The sequence below is a fragment of the Calliopsis andreniformis genome, chromosome 2, assembly GCF_051401765.1.
Source record: "Calliopsis andreniformis isolate RMS-2024a chromosome 2, iyCalAndr_principal, whole genome shotgun sequence".
In the NCBI taxonomy this organism is placed as follows: Eukaryota; Metazoa; Arthropoda; class Insecta; order Hymenoptera; family Andrenidae; genus Calliopsis; species Calliopsis andreniformis.
Window position 1 is genome coordinate 14,746,868 of NC_135063.1, and position 25,504 is coordinate 14,772,371.

General features: G+C 38.5%; 2 protein-coding genes across 4 annotated transcripts; both read right to left on the reverse strand.

Annotated features, from left to right (window-relative positions):
• Positions 1-2,934: 2,934 nt before the first annotated feature.
• Positions 2,935-4,971, reverse strand: Qm (geranylgeranyl pyrophosphate synthase quemao). 3 transcript variants are annotated; one of them, XM_076389201.1, is made up of 7 exons: positions 4,827-4,971; positions 4,682-4,765; positions 4,390-4,544; positions 4,128-4,272; positions 3,939-4,059; positions 3,556-3,695; positions 2,935-3,498 (listed from the first exon to the last, which is right to left on the reverse strand). In XM_076389201.1, exons 2-7 carry the CDS (start codon positions 4,736-4,738, stop codon positions 3,073-3,075), a joined length of 1,044 nt encoding a protein of 347 aa, XP_076245316.1. In that variant the 5' UTR covers positions 4,739-4,765; positions 4,827-4,971; the 3' UTR covers positions 2,935-3,072. The 3 variants fall into 3 exon arrangements, with proteins under 3 accessions (XP_076245316.1, XP_076245322.1, XP_076245307.1); XM_076389207.1 differs by having other exon boundaries at positions 2,935-3,308; positions 3,396-3,498; positions 4,682-4,971; XM_076389192.1 differs by having other exon boundaries at positions 4,682-4,971.
• A 1,620-nt stretch (positions 4,972-6,591) lies between these two features.
• Positions 6,592-24,843, reverse strand: Cad96ca (tyrosine kinase receptor Cad96Ca). Its single transcript, XM_076389179.1, has 8 exons — positions 24,435-24,843; positions 11,720-11,973; positions 11,023-11,135; positions 8,404-8,821; positions 7,812-7,988; positions 7,357-7,707; positions 6,941-7,246; positions 6,592-6,828 (listed from the first exon to the last, which is right to left on the reverse strand). Exons 1-8 carry the CDS (start codon positions 24,487-24,489, stop codon positions 6,592-6,594), a joined length of 1,911 nt encoding a protein of 636 aa, XP_076245294.1. The 5' UTR covers positions 24,490-24,843.
• Positions 24,844-25,504: the final 661 nt, after the last annotated feature.

Here is a 25,504-nt window from a genome sequence, read left to right on the forward strand (position 1 = left end):
GAATTATTTCAGACAAATGAGATTTCGCGAGGGGTCTTTGCGATAGATGTTATTTCGTCACTTTACATGCTAAAATGAGATGAAAATTAAGCATAATAAAATTGCGTATGAAGCTTTGTTTTCGAGTTATTAGTTTCTAAAGAGATATACTTAAAGTACGCGTAAAATGTGTCTGTCTTGAGAACTTATTCTACTGCTAGTAGTACCTGATCAGACAAGGTGGAAAAGTTGCGTCTGTCTACGAACATTCCAGATCTACTTATCTACTCATAACGCGAGGATTATGTCGTGGAATATATCTGACAATACAAGGATTTATTCTATTGACGTCCCTGTGTCTGATCAGGCACTACTAGCAGTAGAATAAGTCCTTGTATTGGTAGACCTTGCGATATTAAAAAAGCGTGTCTGTTTACAAGCATTCCAGATGTACTTATCTACTTATAATACAACATTGATATCGTAAGCTTTGTATTATTATATATATTAAGTCTTTTATTTTACGTTATGTAGTCTTATTTATATATTACGCTTTACAAAGAACTAGTAGCAATAATAGCTTCATTATAGTTTCACATGTTGAAATTATTCAAAAAATATCTTATCAGGACAACTAACTAGAGTGGCTCAGGCCGAATATTGTAAAGTAATAGGCAGAAGTTAGTCGATGAGGTCATGCATAAAATATCGCGCTTATACGTCGAATGAAATTAACATTCTTGCATGAACTGCTGAGGTAGAAAATTTGATGTGAGTGGAAAACAAAGAGAAATTGCGCATGCATACAGAATTCTAAATATTTCTTCCAGAAAACTCACGCACTTTATACAAGTTTCCATTCTATAATTGCAAGAGGGTGCCACAGAAAACTGTTTCAACTGCGAACTGGGCTGCAGACTATCTTGGGAAAAGAGGGTGGTTTCCGTGTATCGGCCTTACGAGTAGATCGTTTAGAGTTCCTTTTGATAAGTGTTCGACGGAGCTGTAGCTTGAAATACTATTTGTTCAGTAGCAGTTCGAAGAGGCATTCCATGTTTCAAAGTTTAGAATAATGTTTCGTTTTTAATTATAGGTGTTTTAAAGATGTTATGAATGTACTCAGCGATTACGAAGGCAAAGGATAGGAGGGTGATCCTGACGCGTTCACTGTTAGATATTTTAATATCCTGAGACAGGTGCCCAAACAGAACTTTTTCCACAGCTTGTGCTATCTGAGGATTAACAGCTGTTAAATGTGTCCTCTGTTTGGAGTTGCAGTGTTCGTAGTCACTGTGAGAAGAACTGAGGATTTAATAGTGAAATTATTAATTGACAGTGAACGCGTTAATGTAGCTCTAGTCTGTGAATTATTTACGTATGCTACTGATTATAAGTTTGAAACAATCCCTCGAGATAAGAATTTATATAGATGTGTTAATTAACTTCTTTATGGAGCTAATTATCTTTCTCTTTTTTTTTGATTGTGGTACATTTTTTATATATTTCATATTTTTTTTTAAATGCATTTATTTAAAAAATGAGTAATCGTGTGTTATTAATAAATATCCAAAGATAAGCATGGAAAAGATGGATTCAAACTTACGATCGGAAGCATATGTGATTAATAGGGTACGTGGTATGTGATACATTTTAAAAGATCTAATTTTAATTAATTTATAAAAACTGTAGAAATAATTATCACTCATAGAGTCTAGAGTAGAAATTCAAGTAGCTTTTGCGATTTTAAAGGAACATGTAATTATTTCTTGTACCTCGTTACGAAACAATTTTTTACACAGTACTGAATGTTAATGATTGGGAGAATGTCTTCATTTATATTGCCGTTTGATCGAATGAAATTAAATTAACAATTCACATACGTATATAAATACATCATTATGTAGCGCACTACTTATAATTAAATGATAAAGTAAACGAGTTGCACAGGAGTTCTTTGAAAAATTTAGTTTTGGGACGTCGTTTTATACTTTTATAACAGGGTATTAATACAAAACAGATTAATTGTTAAAAATTAGTATTTTTTAATTAGGAAAATATTTACACAGCTGAAATGAAATCGGAATTTACAACTATTTCATTAGTTATAAGTGGTGTTATACATAAGAAACAAGTAGAAGGGATTGTGATGGAATAAATCAATTATGAATGTTTCATGTAGATCCAATGCAGATATATTTATTAATTATAAATTGTTTTGTACATAATAATACATACTGTATCACATTATGCATTCGTACAGCGTATGATCATACGATGTACAAATCAATAGTAAAGTTTCAATACAAAACGGTATTGACACTAAATATATTATACAACCTATTACTAAATTATTGTACACACATGGCAGTTGATAATAAAAGTTCACAAAAATGCAATTGCCAATTTTCTAAGGAAAGTAACTCTGCTTAGTAAAGACGTTTACATTTTTTTGTTTAATTTTTCTAAAGGATAAAGAAAATTATTCCTGTAAACACCCTTCCTTATTAATTTTGAAAACAATTAGGGATACGCTTAAAACATTAAATATTTAAAAAAATAGTAGAATATATTTGTACTATTTCTGAAAAATATTGTAAAACTCGTGTATTCTGTAGGCGATAATTATTTCCCAAATAATTCAAAAATGAAGTATCTGTACAATTATTACTATTTACATTTTTATTAATGATTCGATAATTTTTTCAGTTTTATAACTTTAAAATCCTTCATGTTGCTGTATTAATAGTTGAATGTTACATATTCATTACTGTATCTAGCATTCCAATTCTGACTAAACATTTAGGATATGGAACTGCTTTTTAAATGCTTAATGATATGCAGCTATTTTTAATTAGGCAAAATCAATTACCCGCACCTAGTTCTTTCTTATGTAAGTTTTATAAGGATTTCAAATTACCCATGACTCATTATATTTCAAACGAGATGAATGAAATATTTTTTTGTAATTTTGTTCCCTTGCTGATGTTATCTGACAAAACTGATTATTAATTATCACAAGATAAATATCAAGAAAATTAAAAACACTCAAGTTAGATATGTACACACATAAAGTACAAAAAAATATATCAAAATTTAACATGCAGATTTCCTACTTTGTTGTTGGTGAAGATCTTGATGTTTCCAGTTTGTTAATTCGTCCAAAACTTCTAGCAACAGAGGGTTTCCTCCCAAACGTTCTACCTCATCCCTTGCACTCTTATCCAATTCATTGAGTACATTTCTCGTATAAGCAAAGGATCCAAACTTTTCCAACAAATTCACACAATATTTCTTCACCTCAATGTCCTTAGTTCGTTGTCTGAGAATATCTTGATTAGGATTTGTGAAGGAATCATATGCGTTAAATATGCCTTGAAGAGAAGCTACTCTAGTTTTAAACTGTTCTAAAAGGATACTCATTAATTGTCTATCTTCTGGATGACTTTGTATAGCATGTATAATAGGAAAACTGAATTTCCCTTCGGATAAATCCTCACAGTAACTCTTGTTTTCTGCATACTATAAAAAATATCATTATGCATTATAGGATTCCCATGTTCTATAAACTGCACTTACCTCTTGAAGACATAAATTACAGTAATCATCACGAATTTGAAAATAGAGACCTAAGATTCCTGCTAAAGGTGTAAAGTCCTCCTTGCAATCAGAAAATAATTGCATTAAGCGGACAGCTAGATTAAAAAGTCCACCAGTTTCTGTAACATATTCACATTTATAACGTTGTTGAGGATTTAGTAATAATAGAAAGTACACTAGATTGCCCTGAGATTAATTATACAGTAATGAAGAAAGATAAGATTAACTGCATAATCAAGAAGAATAAGATTAATTGTATAATAAAAAAAATAAGATTAATTGCATAATGAGTCCATTTTTTGTTATCTCATCGATCTTATCACACTCTACGACAATATCTGACTCAACAATTCTATATTTACTTCGAATTGTCATCTGTTTATAAGCAGTTTCGGATGGACAAATATAATTATCTCTCCAATAAATCTCCATCCCTTGGCCTCTATGAAGCTCCAACAATTGTTCTACGTACACTTGCGTACCCTAACAACAATAATCCCATTAAAATCACAAATCTACAGCATAAATAAATATCTCAAAAGATTCTTCACCTCTGGATGATTCAGAGCGAGTATTCTCTCTAAAGCAATGAACAAGACATAATTCGCAGCATTTATCGTACTAGCAGTCCCATAAATATTGTGAGCTACAGGAATACCTCTCCTCAAAACAGAGTTATCCTGAATATCATCGATTCTGCAAAAGTGAGCACAAAATTTGTGAAAAACCGGCACGAGCGCGACTCTATAAACCAAACGCGCGTAAGGTTCTTTACTTAAACATTAACTTAAATAAGTTGCTTTGAAAACTCACAAAAGACTAGAAGTATGAAGCATTTGTATTATATCTCCGATCGCTCGGAGCTTATCTTGCCGTATTTTTAACCAGTAATTGAAGGCATGGGCTAGCTTCCCTCTTATCTGTTTCCCAGGCACTTGCAAGATGTAACCAAAGGGCTCCAACAGTACCTAAAAACAATCGAACGCTCGCCGTGAACATTACAACGCAGGATCGTCAGTTTGTAATTAATTTTTAAGTGAATCTTAATCGTTGTCACTTTGACAGTTTTGTTAACCTCAAGACAACAATCGAACGTGGAACAGACCTCATCTTCTTCCTTGTCACCGGTGTAGGAGTAAGGTATGTTTTTCTTGTGATCCATCGTGTGTCGTGGCTAGAACGACACTAGCTAATACAAGACTACGATTAGTTTATACGACTCTAGGGCAGAATTGTTCCGCCGATCGTACCCGCGACTGAAGCACATATGACAGCCGCCGCGGTCTGTTTCTGGTTATGCTGTCTGCTACGTAGTCACGTGGCACGTATTGTAATTCGTCCATCGTCCATGGAGATAATGGTTATACGAGGTGTCTTGGAATTTAGGAGCTAGAGGAGATAAATGCTGGAGTCCAAAATTCAGCTGAAACTGCTAAAACTGCTGGTGATGGACGCGCTGTGTTACATGGTCTATATAGCGTTCAGCAGTTTTAGAAGTATTACATGAATTTCGCTGAGAATTATCAATTTGGAGACCTAGAGGCGAACTAGGAAGTTTGAGGTTCGAAAAGAGTGTTTAATTGCTAATTTGTTTAGAATTTGAAGGTCTAGAATAATTGTAGGAGTTTCCTAAAATAATATGCTGCGATATGGAGTCACAAAATTGTTTAATTATCGGAAAAAATAGTATTTAAAAAAAATTGTTAGAACGTGGACAGTGAAGTGCTACAAGTGTTGGCATTTGAACTGTAAACATTTGAACTGTAAACAATCTGATGATATGGAATCATTGCAGAGGCTTTATGCATCGTTATTCAATTATAAAAGTCCACCAAAATCGTTTATGTACTGTATAAGTAATATTCAAAAAATTTAATTGAAAATGGTACTCGTGGCGCTATCTAGCGGTCGAGTTTAGGAACTAAAAGTTGACTTTCTTAATTTAGTTCCTGGTCGCCGCCGCTAGGGACGCCACCAGTATGTTTTGTTTTCTCGTGTTTTTGAGAGACAATACAAGTGGCGCCTCTAGCGGTGGCTAGGGGGAACTAAATTCAGAAAGTCAACTTTTAGTTCCTGAGTTCTAACGCTAGATGGCGCCACTAGTACTGTTTCATTTAAATTTTAAAAACTAGTTCAGTATGTGCATACCTTTTTAATACAATAATTAGACAATTTTCAATGTAGAATACTGTTAAAAAATGCATTACAGAGTTGTGTAAAATGCAATTTATTCTTACAACGAGGAATTATACAATAACTTACAAACAAACTTATGTAATATATCTGTACAATCCATTTCGATGTACGTAAAATACACAATTAAGGTAATTCTTCGTTAAGGTATCGCGTGAAATCCAATTACTAAATTATAAAAAACTTATATTATTATTTTGAATGAATTCATTTTGCCAAAAAGGTTTTACGCATTTCGCTGGATTCTTAATCCAAACTGACTGAATACTTTTAATGGGACACAAAGTAGTTAAGAAGAAAAATTTATTCAAACTCTGACTAGTTCACGACGTTCATTCTTCTTCGGGTTACATGTAACTCATTCAGCATACAAAACGGAAGTTTGCTTTTCCCATTAGCACATGTTGTTTCATAATATGTTCACATAATTCCAGAGATTCGTATTGAAAAAAGTAGATTTAATAACTCTCATTTCTAAATGTATGACCACATATTATGAAACACCTTATGTACACAACAAAAATAATATCATTACCTGTCATGTGGGTTCTTGATGCATGTGAATCTGAATCTAAATGCATGTAAAAGCTCCAACACTTATAACACACGTAACATAAATTATTTTCAGTATTTACATACACAAAAGACATACAATAAAAAGTACATATAGTCAGGTAAGAGCATTCGTAGTTATTAAAAAACTAACATTAAAAAGGGAAACCATGCAAATCAGTCGCATTTGACGAAGATATCGACGAAAGACACGATTAATTAATACTCAAACCGATCAGTTCACTGTTTCTTTTAACTTAGGTACACCCTTTACAATTTTTCTCCACTGAGATTGAGCACATTGTAATACGAATGATCTGGAAACCTATCTAATTCGATGTAGTCAGTTTCATCGAGTAAGAGACCCTCTGTCAGGCCTACAAGTTCGCCAAACGATGGCCTGCAAGCTGGGTCCTTATCCCAGCAGTAGTACATAATATTATAAAGCTCTCTCTTGCAATGCTCTGGCCTGTCCAGCCTGTAACCCTCCTTTATTCTCCTCATCACCTGCAAAATAAATTTCTCTGTGTTAATGTTTGACTCCCTCTAATCTTTAGATTTAGTAGCTCAAGTACGATCCATTCCATTCAAAAGACAAGATAAAGAAGTGATAGCACACCTCTGCTGCTGCTAAGCCAGGGTAAGGCGTAGATCCTAAGGTTACTATTTCCCAAATCAATACTCCAAAGCTCCATATATCCGATTTCACGGAAAATATATTATCGTACAAACTCTCAGGAGCCATCCACCTAATGGGCAATCGACCTTCGGACTTCCTTTCATATATTTGATTAGCAGCTACATCTCGGGCGAACCCGAAGTCCGCAACTTTACATGCTCGATTTTCGTCGATTAATATATTCCTCGCGGCTAGATCTCTATGAATGATTCCTTTGGAAGCCAAATATTCCATTCCTTTGGCAATCTGTAAGGTATACAAACAGTTCTTCGGTAACTCTACTTCTTCTTTCGTAATAAATGTAAGTAAATTGTCTGGAAGTAGTTAGAAAACTTCAGAGAAATGTAAATTGTTACCTGATAGACAAATCCAGTTAAATCCCTGGACGTCAGTCCAGGTCCTCCATGGTTCCTTTCCTCCCTGGAGGCCCTCAGGAAGCTCTGCAGCTTCCCACCGCTTACGTACTCTAAAATAACGAACATAGGTTCGCGTTCTGTACAGCAGCCTAGCAGTCTAACTACATTAGGATGAGGGTCCAAGTTCTTCATCACCCTTAACTCTTGAGCTAGGTCTAGTCGTTCTCTTTCTGTGGCATTCTCTTTCAGTGTCTTCACGGCGACAATCGTTGCGCCTGATTTTCCATCGATGTCTAGGGCTTCACACTTCCAGACTTGGCCGAAGCAACCCTCTCCTAGGATATTGAACACCTGCGAGAGATTTTAAAAAATCATTAGTTTAGGAGATATTTAGTTTCAATATTAACAATGTTAGATCATAAGAGATCGTGTCTCAGACTAATTCAGTTACAAACCTTCAAACGATGTCGTGGGAATTCCCATTTATCTTCTTGTTTATTCTGTCCACCGACTTGATTTTCTTTCTCCCAAGGTTCGTATCGATTATTGTGTGCTTTGGGGCCACGCCATCTCTTCAAGACAAGTGATGGATCGTCTGATATGTTTGAGACACTGACTGAAGCTTGCTCCTTCTATAAAAAAGATAATCAATCAGTGTTAATTCTAATATTGTGAGAATTCAGCACAATAATCTTGATAAACACGTTCGCTGCCGACCACGCTCAGTCGCGTGACAAAGTTTGCTCCTCAAATTACCGCTCACGCGTCATCGCGTGAGACACCTGCGTACACTTAACGGCAAGCTGCACAGCTGGCAGTATAGAGATACTGTATCGTCTCTCATCGGCAGCGAACATCTTCAACAAGATATCGATACGTGTTAATCACTTGACGATCATGGGCCACAGAAATGAATTAACAAGTCTTGCTAATTTGAAACTAAAGTAAAACACGTTAAAGAAGAGAATCTGTGCCCCATCTCCAAGCAAGTGAATACATGAACAGGCAACCTCGACGCAAGCTTAATCTCAAAGTTATCTCAAGTACCGTGTCTTCTTTGGACTTCCTGTTTCCACAGAATTTATTCCGCAAGGACCAGGCGCCCATTCCAAGGCCCACCACGAGCACGCAGACCGCCGTGATGGGCACCAAGGTCATCGCAATATCTTGGGAAGGCGGTGCTTCGGCAGGTGCAATTTTCGAGCTGAGAGGCGGCCCCTCGACCTCGTTCTCTCCCGTGACTTCTTCGAAGACGGTGGTGCTACTGTTCTCACCCTCGTTCTGCTTCGTCTCCTCGGGCTGTAGCTTGGTCGTTTTCGGCGCGCTCGGCGGGCCAGCGACAGGTGACGAGGGTATCACCGATTGATGAGGTAGCCCTGGCCTAGGGTAGTTCTGCAGGCCTGACAGACCGAACAGAGGCAGCCGTATTCGGCCAGCCGAGCCATGTTGACCTGGAGATGGACTCCTGTCAAAGAAAAATTAGAGCAGAGTTGAGCTGCGCTCGGTGACCATCTTGGAACGATCAAATTGGAAAGGGTATCGTCAACGAACTGGAGCATGAATAATGGAACGAGATCCCCTGGAAAGGTCGTGCACCGTTCCTTGTGATTTATCGACGGAACTTTCTAAAGAGTTGCTGGTTCCAGGTTGACCGGGGCCAATGCCTTTATTTCGCAGGTCAGCTCGTGAAGCTGATTAAAGTAGTACGAGTTTATGGGTCTCTATCGTTGAGATAAGAGTAGTGAATAGATACACAGATCATTAGATTATTGGATACTAGCTCCTGGGAAGGATTTTATGAGTCTATAAGAGGTACTTTGGTATTTGGTAGCTTCCTGATTAACTACTGTGATTTTGTAATAAAGTATAGAGCTAGGAAGGATACAGAAAGCGTGATATATCATTTAACTCAATTTAATTTAATTATTAGCTAGGAAGTATGAATTTTAGAACTTTCTGCACCTTATTATATGTATAATTTTTTAATTCTTTGGATGCAGTAAGTCGTACAGATTTTTAAGGGGAATGTTCCCATGATATCATGGCCCCCGCCATTCTCACTGTCTTAATCTACTTTCGAAAGTGTGAACTCTTGAGAATACCTACAGGCTTTTGTTATTAACACTGAAGCGCGAACTGTTTCACAAGAGAATCCAATTTGAATAATTACCAAGCTTTAATCGCCAGCAATCGTCTACAATGGAAGAGGTGCTCGGAAATTGTAGCCATTTTACGATCTTCTGGACGATCTGGTACTAATCATGTTCTAAAAACCATGTGTTTTCCTCTTTTTTAGCTCTAATGACGATTTTACATTGTGTTATTCTAATGTCAGCGGCACATTTTTCATTCAAACTACTATAACTCGGCGAAAAAAAATCGTAGATCACTCGCCAACGTCTCGTTGGAAAGAAGAGACTTCAAACTACAAAACTACTGTACACTGAGTCGCAGAAAAAATTAATTCCGTCTTGGAGAAACCATTGAATTCGGAAAACATTTTTGAAAAAACAGACTTCTGTTTCTCAGTCTACAGCCTACTACACAAATTTTTTTGAGAAAATTCAATTTAAGGATGAGAAAATAGAAGCTTTACCCTTTAAAATGAGACCAGGCTCACTGTCCTGCGATTTTTTTTGACAAAGTTACAGCAGCTCAAAAATTAGCCACTTTTTCAGACTCTGGATCGGTGGGTGATTCCAAGACTGGCGGCTCACTTTTCACTTAGACCGCCATATCTCGGCGAACAAAAATCGCAGAGCACTCGCTATGGTCTCATTCGAAAGAGGAGGGTTCCAGCTTCAATACTGTTGCAAAATTTGTCGCAAAAAAAATTTATCAAGTTCCTGAGAGCTGTCTGAAGTTGGAGAACATTCAGGATAAAACAATGTTCTCTTCTTCAGCGTATCCTGCAGTGGAAAATTTTTTTCAGACAAGTTCACCTCAGTGGTGTGAAAGTCGAGGCTTTGTCCTTTAGAATGAGACCAGGCTCATCCCGCTGCGATTTTTTTTGACAAAGTTACAGCAGTTCAAAGATCGACTATTTCTTTGATCTCTGGATCATCGCATCATTTTGATGCCAAAGTGATACTTTTCATTCAAAACGCGATAACTCGGCGAAAAAAAATCGTAGATCACTCGGCAAGGTCTCGTTCGAAAGGGGAGGCTTCAGACTTGCAATCTACTGCAGAATAATTCGCACAAAAAATTTATCCAATACTGGAGAGTCCGCTGAAGTCAGAAAACATTTTTGAAAAAACAGCCTTCCATTTCTCAATCTACAGCTTACTAAAAAAATTTTTTTGAGAAAATTCAACTCAGGCACGAGAAAGTAGAGACTTTGCCCTTTAAAATAAGACCAGGCTGACTGCCGTACGATTTTTTTTCACAAAGTTACAATGACTCAAAAATTGCCTATTTTCCTGCCCAAAATTAGTGACCTTTGACCCCTTTCACTCAATTGTTCCTTCCAAACCGAAGAAAAACTTATGAAAAATTTCAACTGCAAAGGGTTAATTTTGCTTTAAAATGTATTGAAAGAATACAGCAAGCTCAGATCTGTTCCAGTATCAGCGCAGCCGTGTGGAGCGCACAGACGATGGCTGGGTTCGATCATCGTGCCAGCCGATCGCTCAACACCAATTCTGTCCCCGACGAATAACCTACCTGGTGTGTCCTCCATTGGGACCTGATGTGTTCTTGATGGTGACGTAAACCTCGGTCTTTGTCGTGAGCTGACCGTCGGAGACGGTCACGTAAAGGAACAGGTTCTGCCCTCCCTGGAAAGAAGAAGCAAAAAACGTCGTTCAATCCCTGAACATCGACCATACGCAGCTCGTGTTACGTTCCCATCCTCTCGAAAGAAACGGAGTGCCTTGCCCTCGTGCAACCACGAGAACTCGTTCACATCTTAGATGTACTACAACCGCTACTGGCTAACTTCTGAGCTGGCGACTCATTGACATTTCAAAGCGCGTTTCAAATATGAAGGATGCTGATGTGCACTGACCAGTTGCGCCTGTTTCCTCGAGCTGGACAGGATCTTCTTGGGTTACAGGAGAAGCGCTGGGAGGAATAGTTTATGTAAAAGGACACTGATCTTGAAATATGATAAATAGATAGCTAATTCATTATAGTAATTTCATGGAATATTAATTATTAGATTTTTATAGTATCAATGAGCCGCCAATCTGTCACCTCGATCAACACAATATGAGAAACGTTCGTATCAAATTACCAAATTAATCAGAGAGAAGAAGGTTGGCAGGGAAAAGAGGGAAAGGTGATAACTAACGCTCATTTAGTGAAGATTTAATGCAAGGCTAACTGAGTGTAATTAAAGGCAATTAAAAAAGGCACTCACTTTGCCTTTGAGAGTTTCATTAACGTAGATAATCCCAGTTCTATTGTCGATAACGAAAGGCAGGGGAGGCTGAGGGCTGCCTCCGTTTCCATTATAGTTGTGCTCAAGATGTTCCAGGCCATAGGTCAGCTGATCTTGTTCATTGTCTTCGGCGCGAGCTCTTGTCACCACGCTTCCCACTGGCTCCGAATCCAGAAGAACCAAATTTCGGTCTATCCACATCACGGGTGGCGTGTTGTCACTGAATTGGCTTCCTGTAATGCAAATTATTTGGTGACTGATTGCACGCGGCTCATCTATACCTTCGCTGCCGATCACGCGAAGACGCGTTAGGAGGCTTACGCTATAAGCAACCGCTCACGCGCTATCGCGTGATATATCTGTGTTAAGTTAAGGCGAGCTGTGTGCCTGGCAGTTTCGAGAAAGTGCGCTGTTTCAGACCAGCAACAAAAGTTGAGTCGACTCAATTGATTAGTTCTGATCCTTGTATTTCATTCTAATACCATATTACACATGAATAATATTATACTCATTGAGTGGAATAGAGTGCATAGAGAATCTTTAACATAAGTAATTTCCATACATATGTATACAACGACTCAGTGAATCAAAGCCTATTACTTCCTCTCTTTCCCTTCGAATCCGATTAGTTCGAACAGAACGAAATGGCTTTCCACTTGAGCTCTAATTAACTTTGGATTTACTGAAGAATAATGAGAGAGAGCCGCGGGTGGCTTGAGAGATCGGCCTTGATATGCATTCCTTCCTAGATTTCGAGTTCATATCGTCAAGTAGAGTGTAACCTTTCATGCTTTAACTCGAAATTCACCATTTTTACTGCTCTGTCGAAATTGAATTTACAGTGTTCGAGTATAAAAAATCCTAAATGTTGGAGAACATCGTTAGACTGACAACTATGTTTCCAGAATGTTAAATTAAACAGCAATTATGATAGCCAGCAACTCCCACTGTCACAAGAATGAACGTAAGCATAGATATGAAATAATTGATTGGCAACTGCAAAATACCCATGTCGCTTTGCGCGCACAGTCTGTTCGCAGCGCAATACTACCGATTGAGAGCTTGAAATCGCAGATAAGAGTAGTAATGCCGATACTCGGCACAACGGGATTTTATGCTACCGAGAAAGCAACTAGCTCGACGATCATACATTACATGCCTGCTTTACAGTAACGCACGAACAACTTCTCACGTAGGAAGCGCAAGAAATCTGCTAATAAACGTCTCTGAGATAGCACAGTGCCAAAGGACGTGTGTCGTGTGTACCGATCGCTGTCGATCCTTCATCAAATCAGCTGTTATCTATGATCTTGAATTTTTTCTACAATATCATTTTCCCAAAAGACATATTTTTGAATAACGTATTAAAATATGAGGCTTTTTATTTTACTCAAAAATCGGCTTAATATTTTCAGGAAAAATAGTGTTTCATTCTAGGAGAAATAGTATCTATCCATTGGAGAAATAAGGTAGATTTTTTCAAGAGAAGGCTTCTTCCCATTGTAAGCAGAAGTAGCAAAGTTGTACACCATTCCGTTACTTCACTAACAAACTGCGAGATCTAGCAATTATTCGCTAATGTTACGGCGCAGCGTTCGAAGAGGTTCAGTCGTTCCTCGGCACAAGCATACCAATGAGCTTTCCTGTGAATAAGAGAAAGTTCTTATTATCCGCTTCCCTACATCATTATTGACCAGTTTCGCAACCTCGACTTCGTCTCAATGACACTAAACTTTGTTACTAGACTCCCTGCAGCCGCTGCACCCTACACACCTTTCCCTTGCATAAGCATCGGCTTTGCGAAACACCTGCTGAGGGAATGGAACATGTTTCCAATCTGTTTTCGAGGCACTAAACTTCACCTAGTTTTAACCCTTTCATGGCTAGTGGAACACGTATGTTCCATTTAGTTTTCTTTTATTTTATTCAGAATAACCTTGAAAGTCTAGTTGACCAGAAAAATAAATTAAAGGTACTAAAAAAAAAATAATACAGCCATAAAAGGGTTAAATTATACCACTAATTGTGACACAGTTCCGTCTCCTTTTCTTACTAATTACCATTCTGAACAATTGACGCCACAAAAACTTCTATTTAAGAAATAAAACTCTTTCCAATAATCGTCAATATGCTATTTCCTGTATCCTGCATCGATTATTAAGTTATTAAACCATCTGTACAGGAAACTAAATCGCGTGTTTTTAAGCAAAGATTTTCTATACGACGAGAAATAGTGTTTCATGGATTAGTAATCTAGATTATCAGAATGGCCAGTTACCGAGAATATGATAGAGAAAAAGAGAGGAAGGAAAGGGTTGATCTGACAACGGCCAGGAAACAGTGGCAGTTTAATTAGAGTAAGGTGAGTGTGATTACACGAGGGAAGATCGATTAGAATCGCGATTTAAGGAAGGTTGGACGAGGAGTCGGCATGATTGGCAAATTCGCTGGTAGCTTGATGATCATTAAAATTTATAGTCGCTATCTGACAACTTTCTTCGCCGTAGTATTCGAGGAAAAGGATAAGAACGATGGCGTGTTTATTTGCAAACGTTTATAACAGGCTCTGGGTCCGTTCGACTTGTAATTATGGGAGGAGAGATTAGACCTCGCGATATATCCAATTCAAATTTATGTTAAGCGATGATTAAGAATCTGCTGTCAAGGACGTCTAGTAGATCGCATTTTTTTAATGGGACTTCCAAGTATTTTGATTCTAATTTGTTGCGAGATTATGTGAAATGTCATTCAAGTCATTGCTAATTTATTTTCTATATACATATTTGATAATATTCGTCAATAAAAGAAATAACTTTTTTCATTTTTTTTTAGTCTGATCTTTTTTATGAAGCTACATTCGATACTTTTACTAATCCTTCGAAAAAATTGGAAATATAAACTTTTTTATTGAAATTAAAATTTCATGCCATTTTATAGTTTGATCAAGGCGTATAAATTGAATTTGCATATTCTCGTGATCTTGTGAATTGCATCCTATAAAAATGCAATTCATTTTTGATCGTATTTTACAGATTTCGAAAACATGAACTCAGAGACGCATTTGCATAAACACTTTTTTTATTTTAATATTAACTTAATGAATATTCACGCGTTAACATTTCTACGCAGCGCATATTTCTCTGACAAAACAATCTGTTTGCAGATAATTAACATTCTACGACTTATGATTTTCTTCCTATCAATTTTATGAATTTTCTGAATTCATTCAACACGAAATACTATCTGTAGCGATATATTTATGTTCGAATACAAAATACTTTTATGTTCAATTGATTCCAGGTGAAGTCGCTTCACATCACAGTATTTCTAAGTGAAACCGTTTAGAATTTATCTTACTCGTTTTTCCACCATGTACAGTTATTACAAATATAACCAGATTCGATTTTGCCCTGAGCACCATAGCTTTTTCGGACCCAAGGTAAGACCTTACATAGTAACTAATAAGTTCTACGAAGCGTATATCCTGCTTCAAATCCTCTCCAATCTCATAACAAGCATAACGTATTGATTGCACGTTTCCTGCTATTTAATGCTCGAGCAATATTAATTCATAAAAATAAAAGATCCGTACAATTTCCTTTCCTCATTTTATTAACTTGAATGTTTCCTGACATTCTTCAAAATAAATAATTTCTTTCATTAATTAAGTGATTAAATACAAGGGGAACCGCAAGCAAGAATATATGCCGCGTGCATGAAGTCCATAATGCGTGACCAGGGGGTCTCTTAAAAAGGGAAAACAGTCTGAAGGATTTCATTAATTTCCTGATTGCAAGGAATTTTATTCTAAACTAGATTTAAAGACTATGGACCACCCTTTAGATCCCATTCCAAGAAGACACATGGGCATCACGTAACCTACGCCTTCACACTAGCACAAAACCCATAGAACGATTAATGAATCCCTGGATTAGAAATGGATTGGTATTAAAAATACCCAAAGGAAATATAGCAAAGAGGGATATCCTTCACAGAAGCTTTATCTGTGATACTGTAATGAAAACAGAAAAAGAAATCTAATAAAGTTCTAATAACACTACGCTGCCCCCCTCAGCCTGCCCCCTGGCAGTAATGGTTGCCATTATTCACGGGAATACCACGTAACTGTATTCTCACGGTGCGGTGATTTCAATACCGCTATAACACCGTGGCGTTCGAGACGCTGCTCGAAATAAAGAAGCGGCGCGCGTCGCTGTCGCTGGTGCATTGTAATGCACCAGCCGCAATGGCAGAAGCTCAGCTGCAGTTTATGCTTATTGTTCATTTGTCTAAGCGCTGCTCAGACTATAAAATTTATAGGCGACGGGGTCGTGGCAGGACGTGACCACGAACAATGGCTCGCCTCGCGATCGACTCTAATACCGTTTTTCAAACCGTCTACCATGAATTAATGGTCGGTTAACGTCGACTTTACCACGGAGACTGCTAATTGACTCGTTAGTTACGCCTACGATGGCTATGTTTTGTTTTTTATGTAATAAATTTCTCCTATTAGCATTCGTAACGTGTATAGTACTGTGAACTCTGCGCGGTGCTTTGAGGCAGTGTCTAGGCGCGATTTTTGAAACGTGGAAACCATGTGGAAATTGTAGGTAAAAGCGATTTGAGAAAGCATGGACAGAGTAATGAAGACTCTTGTTCATTTCGCCCGAGGCGATGCTAATGTGAGAGAAAATGAGACATTGCTTCCAAGAAGTATTCTATCAAACTCGATCTCTCACCAAAAATCACATTATATTACAGAAAGAAAACAACCCTCGAAGCCTATACCTATCTAAACCAGCCACATTAATTACACTCCTAGAACCAGAGAAAGTCTATTACCCAACTTATTGAAATCCCCATTTCCTTAATCTATAATTTCTCAATTAGTCACAGGCCCCTGGGTTTTCCTTTAGTTTCTCTGAGTCACTCCCTCTATCCATAAAAAAAGAAAAAGGAAAAAAAAGCCAAATGATGTCAACTCTCAAACTCGATCTCTCACCAAAACTCAAATTGTATTACAGAAAGAAAACAACCCTTGAGGTGTATACCTCTCTGAACGAGCCACATTAATTCCACTCCTAGAACCAGAGAAAGTGTATTACAAAACTTATTGAAATCCCCATTTCCTTAATCCATAGTTCCCTGTTAGTCATAGGCTCCTTTGGTTTTTCCCTAGTTCCTCTAAGTCACTCCCTCCATTCATAAAAGAGAAAAAGAAGGGAGAAACCAAGGGAACCCAAAGGTCGTAAAGATAATGTGTGGTCAGCGCGCGCACCCCGAACAAGACGGAGAAAGTGGGACGATGAAAGTGCGATGAAACGGCTGAACTGACGCTGTCTGTGTGCATATGACCGCTCGCCATCAAATCATGGCTTCTTGAGGGTATCGGAAATGCAAGATCTACTTGCTGCTAGTCGCCCGCGAGTCAGGCGTCGCGTACGAATCGGAGCCATTAGCGAGACTGTCGCCGATCGATCTGTCCCACTTAGCTAATTGCAGACGAGGAAAATCGCCGATACGTCGTTTTCTGAAACTGGACAATTACACCGTGGATTGGCTTCCGTCGAAGATTTAGGAAACGGTGAAGATCGTTTGTTTCCTGGCATACTTTCGTTTATTGGTGTCTTTAATAGATGCTGCGGTCATGGTGTGCGAATTCCTAGGTCGTTTACGCGAATCGTATAGTGCTGGATGCTTGGACATTGTAGAAATTAATTGGTTAATAAAATCTGTGGTAAACATAGCTACAAGTATGTTAATGGCTGAGTACATCTGTACAATAAATATTTATTACAACTTGGTTGTATATTTTTAGTAGGGTTTTGTATGGGTAACGTGAATTAGTCTAGAGACATTTTAGATTTGATGTGCTTACCTGGACCTACTGGGAATAAAAATGTTCTACTGAGTAGATATTTGGGAAGTATTAAATACGTTTATAAATTACTTTGAGAAGTTTTAGTATCGTTAATAAATCAACATTATTTCGTAAGTAGGTATATATGTAACTGCTCGCACATTTTAAGTGCCACATTCACCACTATCTCGCTTGTATCTCGCACACAGTGTCAGTAAAAGGTACAAGATCAGGTCTCCCAAGTGAAAGCGTGAAACATCGTTCAAAGATTTAGTGAAACTGACAGAAAGGTGGTTCGATTTTTGTAAGTTCACAATGTACTTTCACTTGAATGTAAGAGATATTTGCCTTTCGATGGGAGAAATGAATACAATTTTGCAGAGAGAGAGAAAATGTCATCTACTTAGGCCAAAAACCTAAACTCTGGTATTTTCAGTCCTGTTTTCCTACAAAAATTCTATATAAATATAGTAAGACCTGGATTAACCGGATTAACCCAGGTTAATAAGTGGTTAAGCGAATATAGTCCAATCGAACCACGATAAAACTCGATCCGTGACTGAATAAAACCTGTAGGTAATTAGATATTCATAATTAGCCATCGGAAGGATTAAGTTTCTTAACACCCTGTGTATTACAAAAAAAAAATGGTCCTTTTTCTTCAGATTTTATGATATATGCAAGGCATAATTAATATCAACTGATATGCTGTGAACACAGATGCAATTTTTCAATGAGTGACTCATGGAGAACGGCTATGTCTGCAAATAAGTAACGCGAGACACAACAGGATCTGAAAGTGAACCATTCGATTTCCGACGATCGCTTCTGCACTGCAGAAGTGCATCAGCCACGGTTTCTCGTTTCTAAATTAAATTTCACCTCGCAAAATTAAAAACTTTTCTGTATAATTACCCAACGCAATGACATTATTGGCAGAAAACACGAGTTTAAAATACAGTTTAATAAAAGTAAGCCCATAGTACAGATAGACGATTAAAAGTGGGTAATTAATTTTTCTTTCTAATCAAATGATTACACTTTAACATAAAAACAAACATCTATTACAAACTATTACACAAATATATAACATTTCTGTATCTTTTTACTGTCATTACTTTTTTACAAACATTTTCTTGAGGTTTCCCTTTTTGTGCTTCCTATAGCCATTGCACGTAGGTATGTGTATCATTCCAAGACCTGATTGAATGATAAGAATGATTCCTTTCACTTTGCCAAGCATCTCGGTACATACTTCATTCTAATATCTACTAATTTCAGTCTTGATATCTTCCTTATTTAATAAGGAGGTGTGACGAACAATTAAGTAAGCTTGATCTTGCGAAAGGGTCAGGTTGGTACTATATTCCAGGATCGTGACGTCAATGAGGAACGCGTCGATTTCCGGAAGCGGATACGTCAAGGGGATTCGAAAGAGGCCGCGCACCATTTTTTCGTTTTGCCTTTTGCTCGTTTAACGACCACAGGGAACCGAACTTTCACTTCGGTGAGGTCATCGTCGGTCCTTAAATATTCCTTAGCATGACGCTTCACTTTCATGCACGGCGTCGCACGAAAATTTCATTTCGTGGCGAGCCGCGAAGCCTAACAGGTCTCTGTATACCTTACAAATATTTGACTTAAAAAGCGGCACCTTTCGGCGATACCATCTTCCCTCACAATCGTTTTAGTTCCACTCAGTTTTGGACACGTTACGTCACACCAAAGTTGACTAACATCTGCGTGAATCGATAAACTTATTTTCACTCTAGTAAGTTAGTAAAATTGTAACTCATGCACACAATAAAATCGCAAAAAGTAAACTTGCTTCAAGTATAATGTTACCAGACACGTGTGTAACTGCGCCAGGTTCTGCTCAAGGCAGTCTGATGAAAAGATTTCAAGGCTTTAGTCGGCCGATCGTCGAAGGTATTGCTTTTCCAATAAATTGGTTATTTAGACTGTTATTATATGCGATAGCAGAGAGTTTTTTTGCCACGTGATACAATAAATTTTATTAAATGTGTCGAACAAGTTTATAAATTAAACATTTATATCAATTAAGTTTAATACTATATTCTTATTGTGAATAATTAAATTATATTCTGATTTAATAGTACTTTATGTTTGATATAAATTTAATATATTGGCATAGACTAATTAATTTAGATAGAAAACTGAGTAAAATTACGGTACAATAAAGAACGTTGACTGAGTTACTGCATAAGGTTGTACAAGTTTCCCAGTGACATCAATGCTCGCACAAGCAGTATCGTCCCACGCACATTGGTGTGGACACGTACAGCGTATATCCAATGGGTTTTAATTATGTCTAGACAACGTAACAATTGCTATTTTCACATGTAACACAGACTTACTTAGAAAATAATTGCTTCTGTAAAAGATTATATAATTTAAACAGAATAATGTTAGACGCACCTACACATTATATGTATAAAACATTAGCTCCAATTTTAACAAATTTTACCGTTATTTGTTTCTAATAGCAGGCATAATAATTTCAAATCGTCTCATTAATAATGACTTTATGACCAATAAAATCTTGTAGCTTGTTAATTATTAACCTCTATATAAGAAATTTTGTTCAGAAATCAAAACTAGCAAAACTAGCACTTTCTTTATTATTTATTCTCCATTTATTCATACTATAACTTTTATAGTTTTTACCATAAGGTGCGTACGTGAACCTGCAAATATCCTTGGAAATGCAACTCTTTCAGGTTCCCCGCGGCAGTGGGTTCCAAGCGAGACAGAAGGCTCAGTTATCGATAAAGGTTGGATACGAGTTCTTGTTTGGTGTCTGGCGACCCGATTATGTTAGCTCGCTGTTTCAAACGTTAATTCGTCTGGCGAGTTTCCGACCTCCTTACCACTTATTTTATTTGATCGTGTTTGCCTCGTGAAACATTTTTCCGCTCGAATTCCTCGCGCCGAGGAAAGAACCGCGTCCCTTCTTTCGCGAAAGAAAACCGTTGCAACGCGAGCCAAGGATGCCATAAAAAGCGCGGAAAAGCTGTTCACGGAACGCATTCCTGGATTATCGATTAACGATCGTCCGCGAGTACATCTTCCCTGCATTCTTTCCTTTCTTTCAGTGAGCCCATAATGTAAACAATTGCGCATTCCAGGGTTTACTAGGAATTTCTTAAATGATCTACATTCCCTTGCGAAAGTAGGGGAAATTCCATGGGAATACTAGAGGGATTAAAGCAAGGGTATACTTATAAATCAAGAATCAACGATATGAATTTCAGTTCATGATATGCCTGTTAAAAAATCGAGAGCCATGAGAAGACAGACTGAAATAAAAATGGATAAGTTATACTTTGATAAGAAATAAAAGTAGGTTTCGGACTTATCCTCATTTCGATTCTATTTAGAGTTTAGAGAAAGCCTGCTTCTTGCTGAGACTCTAGGTTTTCTTTATGGTTCTGGAAAAAATTGTAACCACATTGTCATTGTATTGAGACAAATCGGCGACTGTCTTAAATTCCTTATTCACTTACTATAGAATTGAACGATGTCAGTGTCTAACTGTAACTTTTCTTTCAGTTTTCGTTATTGTGCTTTTCGTTTTTGCGACACAATGCGAGGAATCTTAAATTTCGCGTCACGAACAATTTCTTATCACGTAACCAACAGTCCCGTAATATTGTTCTAGCTCCGTCTCTAACTAGTACAACGAGAACTATATTTAAAATTATCCAAAATAACTAAACACTAAAAATAATATTGTAGAACACACATACTGTATTCACTTGTATCAAATCCAATTAAAAAACCAAAGAGTCAGTGCAATTCATAAACCTTGAACCTCCCACAATGAAGAAACATAAAAGACACCTAAAAAAGAAGTGCATAGTATGAAGAAAAAAGAAATGTGTCGAGCAAGGAGATGCACCTTCGAGTGGAAGTGCAGCTGGAGCCGAACAATGAGAAAGCGCGCGAGCGTGTGAAGCAAAGGATGAGAAAGCACATCCATGTGGCCAAAATAAAAGGATCTTTGGAAGGCGAACACGCTGATGCATTGGCCGCGGCGGGGTATATTTTCTTTGACGAAAAGCACCGTTGCACTGCGAAACGCAGATGGGGACTCTAGCCAGATACGCGAGCGTATCCATTAACACGAGTCAGAACGTGTAAATTTCTTTGGTACGCCGCGCGAGCGATCCTCCATTGCTTTATCTGTCGATCTTCCGTTTCTCTTTACATTCTTCGGCCACTCTCAGCCGTGCATCTTCGTAATCGTGTCGCAACTGTTATCGGTTATCGACTAACTGGCTCTCCTCTTTCGCGGAGTATGTACTGGGTGTTCGACGACAGGTGGCAGAAGTTTTGAGGGGTGATTTCATATGATAAAATAAGACGAAGATGAAGTTAGAGGAAATTGCGTTTCAGGCTTTGGTTTAGAGTTATTATTTGTTGAGGAAAACTGCGTCTGATTTAAGATTTAATCTACTGGTTTTTCCGTGTCTGACTCTGGGTTTATTCTACTGATTTCTCAACGTGTGACCCTGGGTTTATTCTATTGAGTTGTCGGTCTCTGGTGCAAGACTTATTCTATCGATTCGTCTGTGTCTGACTCAAGACATATTCTACTGGTTTTTTGTGTCTGACTCTAGGCTTATTCTACTGACCCTTCTGTATGTGGCTCAGGTCTTATTCTACTGAACTCGCTGTCTCTGATCTGACTAGTGCACACCACCAGTAGAATAAGCCCTAAGTCAGACACTTTAATAATTCTGGACGAAGCTCGAAGGTATTCTTGACTTTTCTCCTGTTTTGGCATGTAGAATCCCTTGAAGTTTCTGGTACCTGATGATCACCCTGTATATAGATGCTGGTCTCTGTTTCAGCTGAGGTCTCATGACAGAGACACAGTCAAAAAGGAATACCAAGCACTGCTTTCAGTTCGTACGACTTTCTATTTGTAATCTTTCTATTTGTAGCTCTTGCTGGCTCAACAATTTTCGAAGGACTTTGGAAGCTTCCGTTAAATTGGAGAAATTCTTGTTTTATGGTTCTTCTGTTACAAAACCTGAGGATAGTTCGATGTTTTAAGGGTTACGCAACAGGGATAAACTAGTGTTGTATAGTGTGAGCATTCCTGAAAGACTGAATGATTTCTTCGAAACGGATGTTTCTACACCTTCTCTTGCATCATTGGAATTCTGTATCCTTTCAAGACTATTCTTCTGGCACCTGCTCTGCTTTATTGCTGTATCATCTTACAACTAACCCTGTATTATCCTAGGCCTTTCACGTTGCCAGTTCTGAAGGCTTAGCCCGATTCTTTCCTCTGACTCTCACTCCTAGAAACCTTTAACCCTGCAACCTGAACAGAGGACCTTTATTGTATCTCTGGGTACAGTTTCTCAGTATTCTAGAAACCTCGTGGAGTGTAGAACCTTGAGGATAAAATTCTGAAAGGCATTTAGAACCTCGAAACATTTATATTATAATTCAGAATATTTATTTCTCTTTCTCCATAGATATCTCAAGGCGACCATTTAGTTTACTTCATTTTTAGCGCTTAAATGTGAGTGGTAAAAAAGGTGGATAAGATTCAGATAACAAACGACAGCGCTCCCAAGCCAAGAGGTCTGAAATAAGAAAAAATTGAATCATGATTTAAGCGACTTTCTCCCACATCCTTCGCCACTCTGAACCACTAAACCCGTTCGCGAGTCTGCCCAACAGCGCAAACTAGTATTCATCGTTGCGATTGGAAAATCCGTATTTGAGCCTGCAAATCATGGTCTCGAAATTCCAGACCATCTTAACGCATTAAAATTAATTCGCTCCACGCGTTTACTTGGTCTCCTTTCTATCTTGTTTAACCATATGGCGGCACTGTCGACACGCTTAATGGCGATTTTTGCGAGCAGGTTCTTTTTTGCAGCATCGACATCGAAGAGAAAGGAATCGCTGGGGCGAGTAGAGTCTGTTGTGGCGAAGGCAGCGACTTTAAGTGTAATCTAGCAGGAATGTCACGTAGGTGCAACAGTAGATAGAAGTGGGCAATGATTTAGTATGCACTGTATGTGTATGGTCTTTAACAGAATCATATGACCGCTTGATCAAAGGGTTACATCTGTGAAACTGTACGAAATCTTTATAACATATGCAAGACATGCATTTATTCATCAGATTTCTTCGGTAGAGTTACAGGGCTAATGAGAGTAAAAAAGTTAAGTGTCTAGATAAAAGGTAGAAGTTCTCGATGATGTATTGTTTTAACTATAATCTATGTCTTTTAGAAATGATAAAAGAAGTATTTATTTTGTATTATTTTCTTCTTATTATTGTTTGTTACTTATTGTTTATCACGTCAACTCTATATTCCAGCAGTCTGGTTTCGTGCTTGTCCGGAGTGTGCATCGGAAGAAGTCTCCTCGACGCTTTCTCCTGGATATATTAGAAAGTGTAGGCTACAAGACCGTAGCTAAAGAACCACAAATACGATTAAATACCACGAGCACCTAGCAAAATAGCTTTCAAAACTCTTTACATTACTCTACCGTCTCCCAGTACTCTCAGTATTCCATGATTTAATTCAGTAGAAAATAAAATTCCCTCTAATATTTTCTCTTGCTCCTCTCCAAAATGTGTAGACATATCAAATACCATCTATTCCTAGCTCAATCTCCAATTACCTTAAAACACTGTCTATCGACAGCAAAGTAAAAAGTTCCCAAATACAATTAGAATATCGATCACAAGCACGATTGACCGATCGAACGATTCTTCTTGCACGCAGATCGATCGATCAAACCTAAACTAAAGACCTAGTGATTAAAAATATCTTACCGACTCCGATGCACAGGCACAGCGCCGCAGCAACGATGTCCAATCTGACAAACATCGCGCTACATTGGTCTACTCTACGTTAAATGTCAATGGAACGGCATTCGATCCTCGCTTCGACGGTCAGGAGTCGAGCCACGGGTAAACCGAAACACTATCAGAGTCAGTTCCCTCGATGACATGTATCGAGCTGTCACACGTCGATCATTTTCTCCCAAGCACACCAGCCAGCGGCCCTAGATTCGTTTCCTAGCCTGTTCACCAGTGGTCACTCGCGTGCTTCATACCCAAGCTGAGCCGAAATTTCCGCAGGACACATTTCCCGAACGAATGCTGGCGAACGTTTTTTCGAACACTTTTCACGCGCGGTGCCTCGATGCATGTACGTCGGCGCATGCGCGGTGACGCGCGGTCCGTAACGAGTATCGCGGTCGAACGGCTGGTGCAATTCGGAAACACGGCTCGAGGAGGCTCGTTTTCAGCCTAGGAACCGAGAGACGTGTCCACCGACCGGTCGGAGCACGCGAGACTGCTGTCGGCTTTCTCTCCAGTCAGACAATTAACCGGCACAGGTTTTTAGAGCGACCACGCTCCGCGGAGAAACACCTCTTATTACGAATGCACCGAACGCGGTTGTCGCGCAGTCACCAAACTGAATTTCGAAGATCGTCTTCGATTCCTCGGCCTCGATCGCCGCCTTGCTCGGCCTCCCGATCGTTCTCGGGCTCATCACGATGTCTCGTCCCTAGTGCCACCGTGCACGATCTCTTAGCTGCTTGTCAACCGATTCCAACACCGATTTCCTCTTCACCCGATGGGACTCGAGGGTTCTGTCTGGTTCTGTCACTGCTGAGAGGCGTGCACTGGCGTCGTCTCTTGTTTCACCGAACCTGGCCGAGTTCCGACTGTCTCGACGCTGTAAAGAAGTCGTTCGCGAACGGAGCACCGACTCTGTGTGCGTCGCGACGCGATCTGCTCGCGAGTGGCGCGGCAGCCATGCCGATTAAACTGAGAGAACGTGCGGCAGTGGCGTAGGAAGAGGAAGAACTCGATCGGGCGCCGAACTTAATGGG

What these genes read in the sequence shown, in the direction of transcription:
- Qm (XM_076389201.1), bottom strand. Translation starts at nt 4,738, where the DNA reads ATGGATCACAAGAAAAACATACCTTACTCCTACACCGGTGACAAGGAA. An exon ending in TAAACAGATGACAATTCGAA is followed by an intron (nt 3,696 to 3,938) that starts GTAAATATAGAA and finishes AATATGTTACAG; the next exon opens with AAACTGGTGGACTTTTTAAT. An exon ending in GTAATTTATGTCTTCAAGAG is followed by an intron (nt 3,499 to 3,555) that starts GTAAGTGCAGTT and finishes TATTTTTTATAG; the next exon opens with TATGCAGAAAACAAGAGTTA.
- Cad96ca (XM_076389179.1), bottom strand. Translation starts at nt 24,489, where the DNA reads ATGTTTGTCAGATTGGACATCGTTGCTGCGGCGCTGTGCCTGTGCATC. An exon ending in GTGCCTGTGCATCGGAGTCG is followed by an intron (nt 11,974 to 24,434) that starts GTAAGATATTTT and finishes TTTGCATTACAG; the next exon opens with GAAGCCAATTCAGTGACAAC. An exon ending in CTGGCTTAGCAGCAGCAGAG is followed by an intron (nt 6,829 to 6,940) that starts GTGTGCTATCAC and finishes TTTATTTTGCAG; the next exon opens with GTGATGAGGAGAATAAAGGA.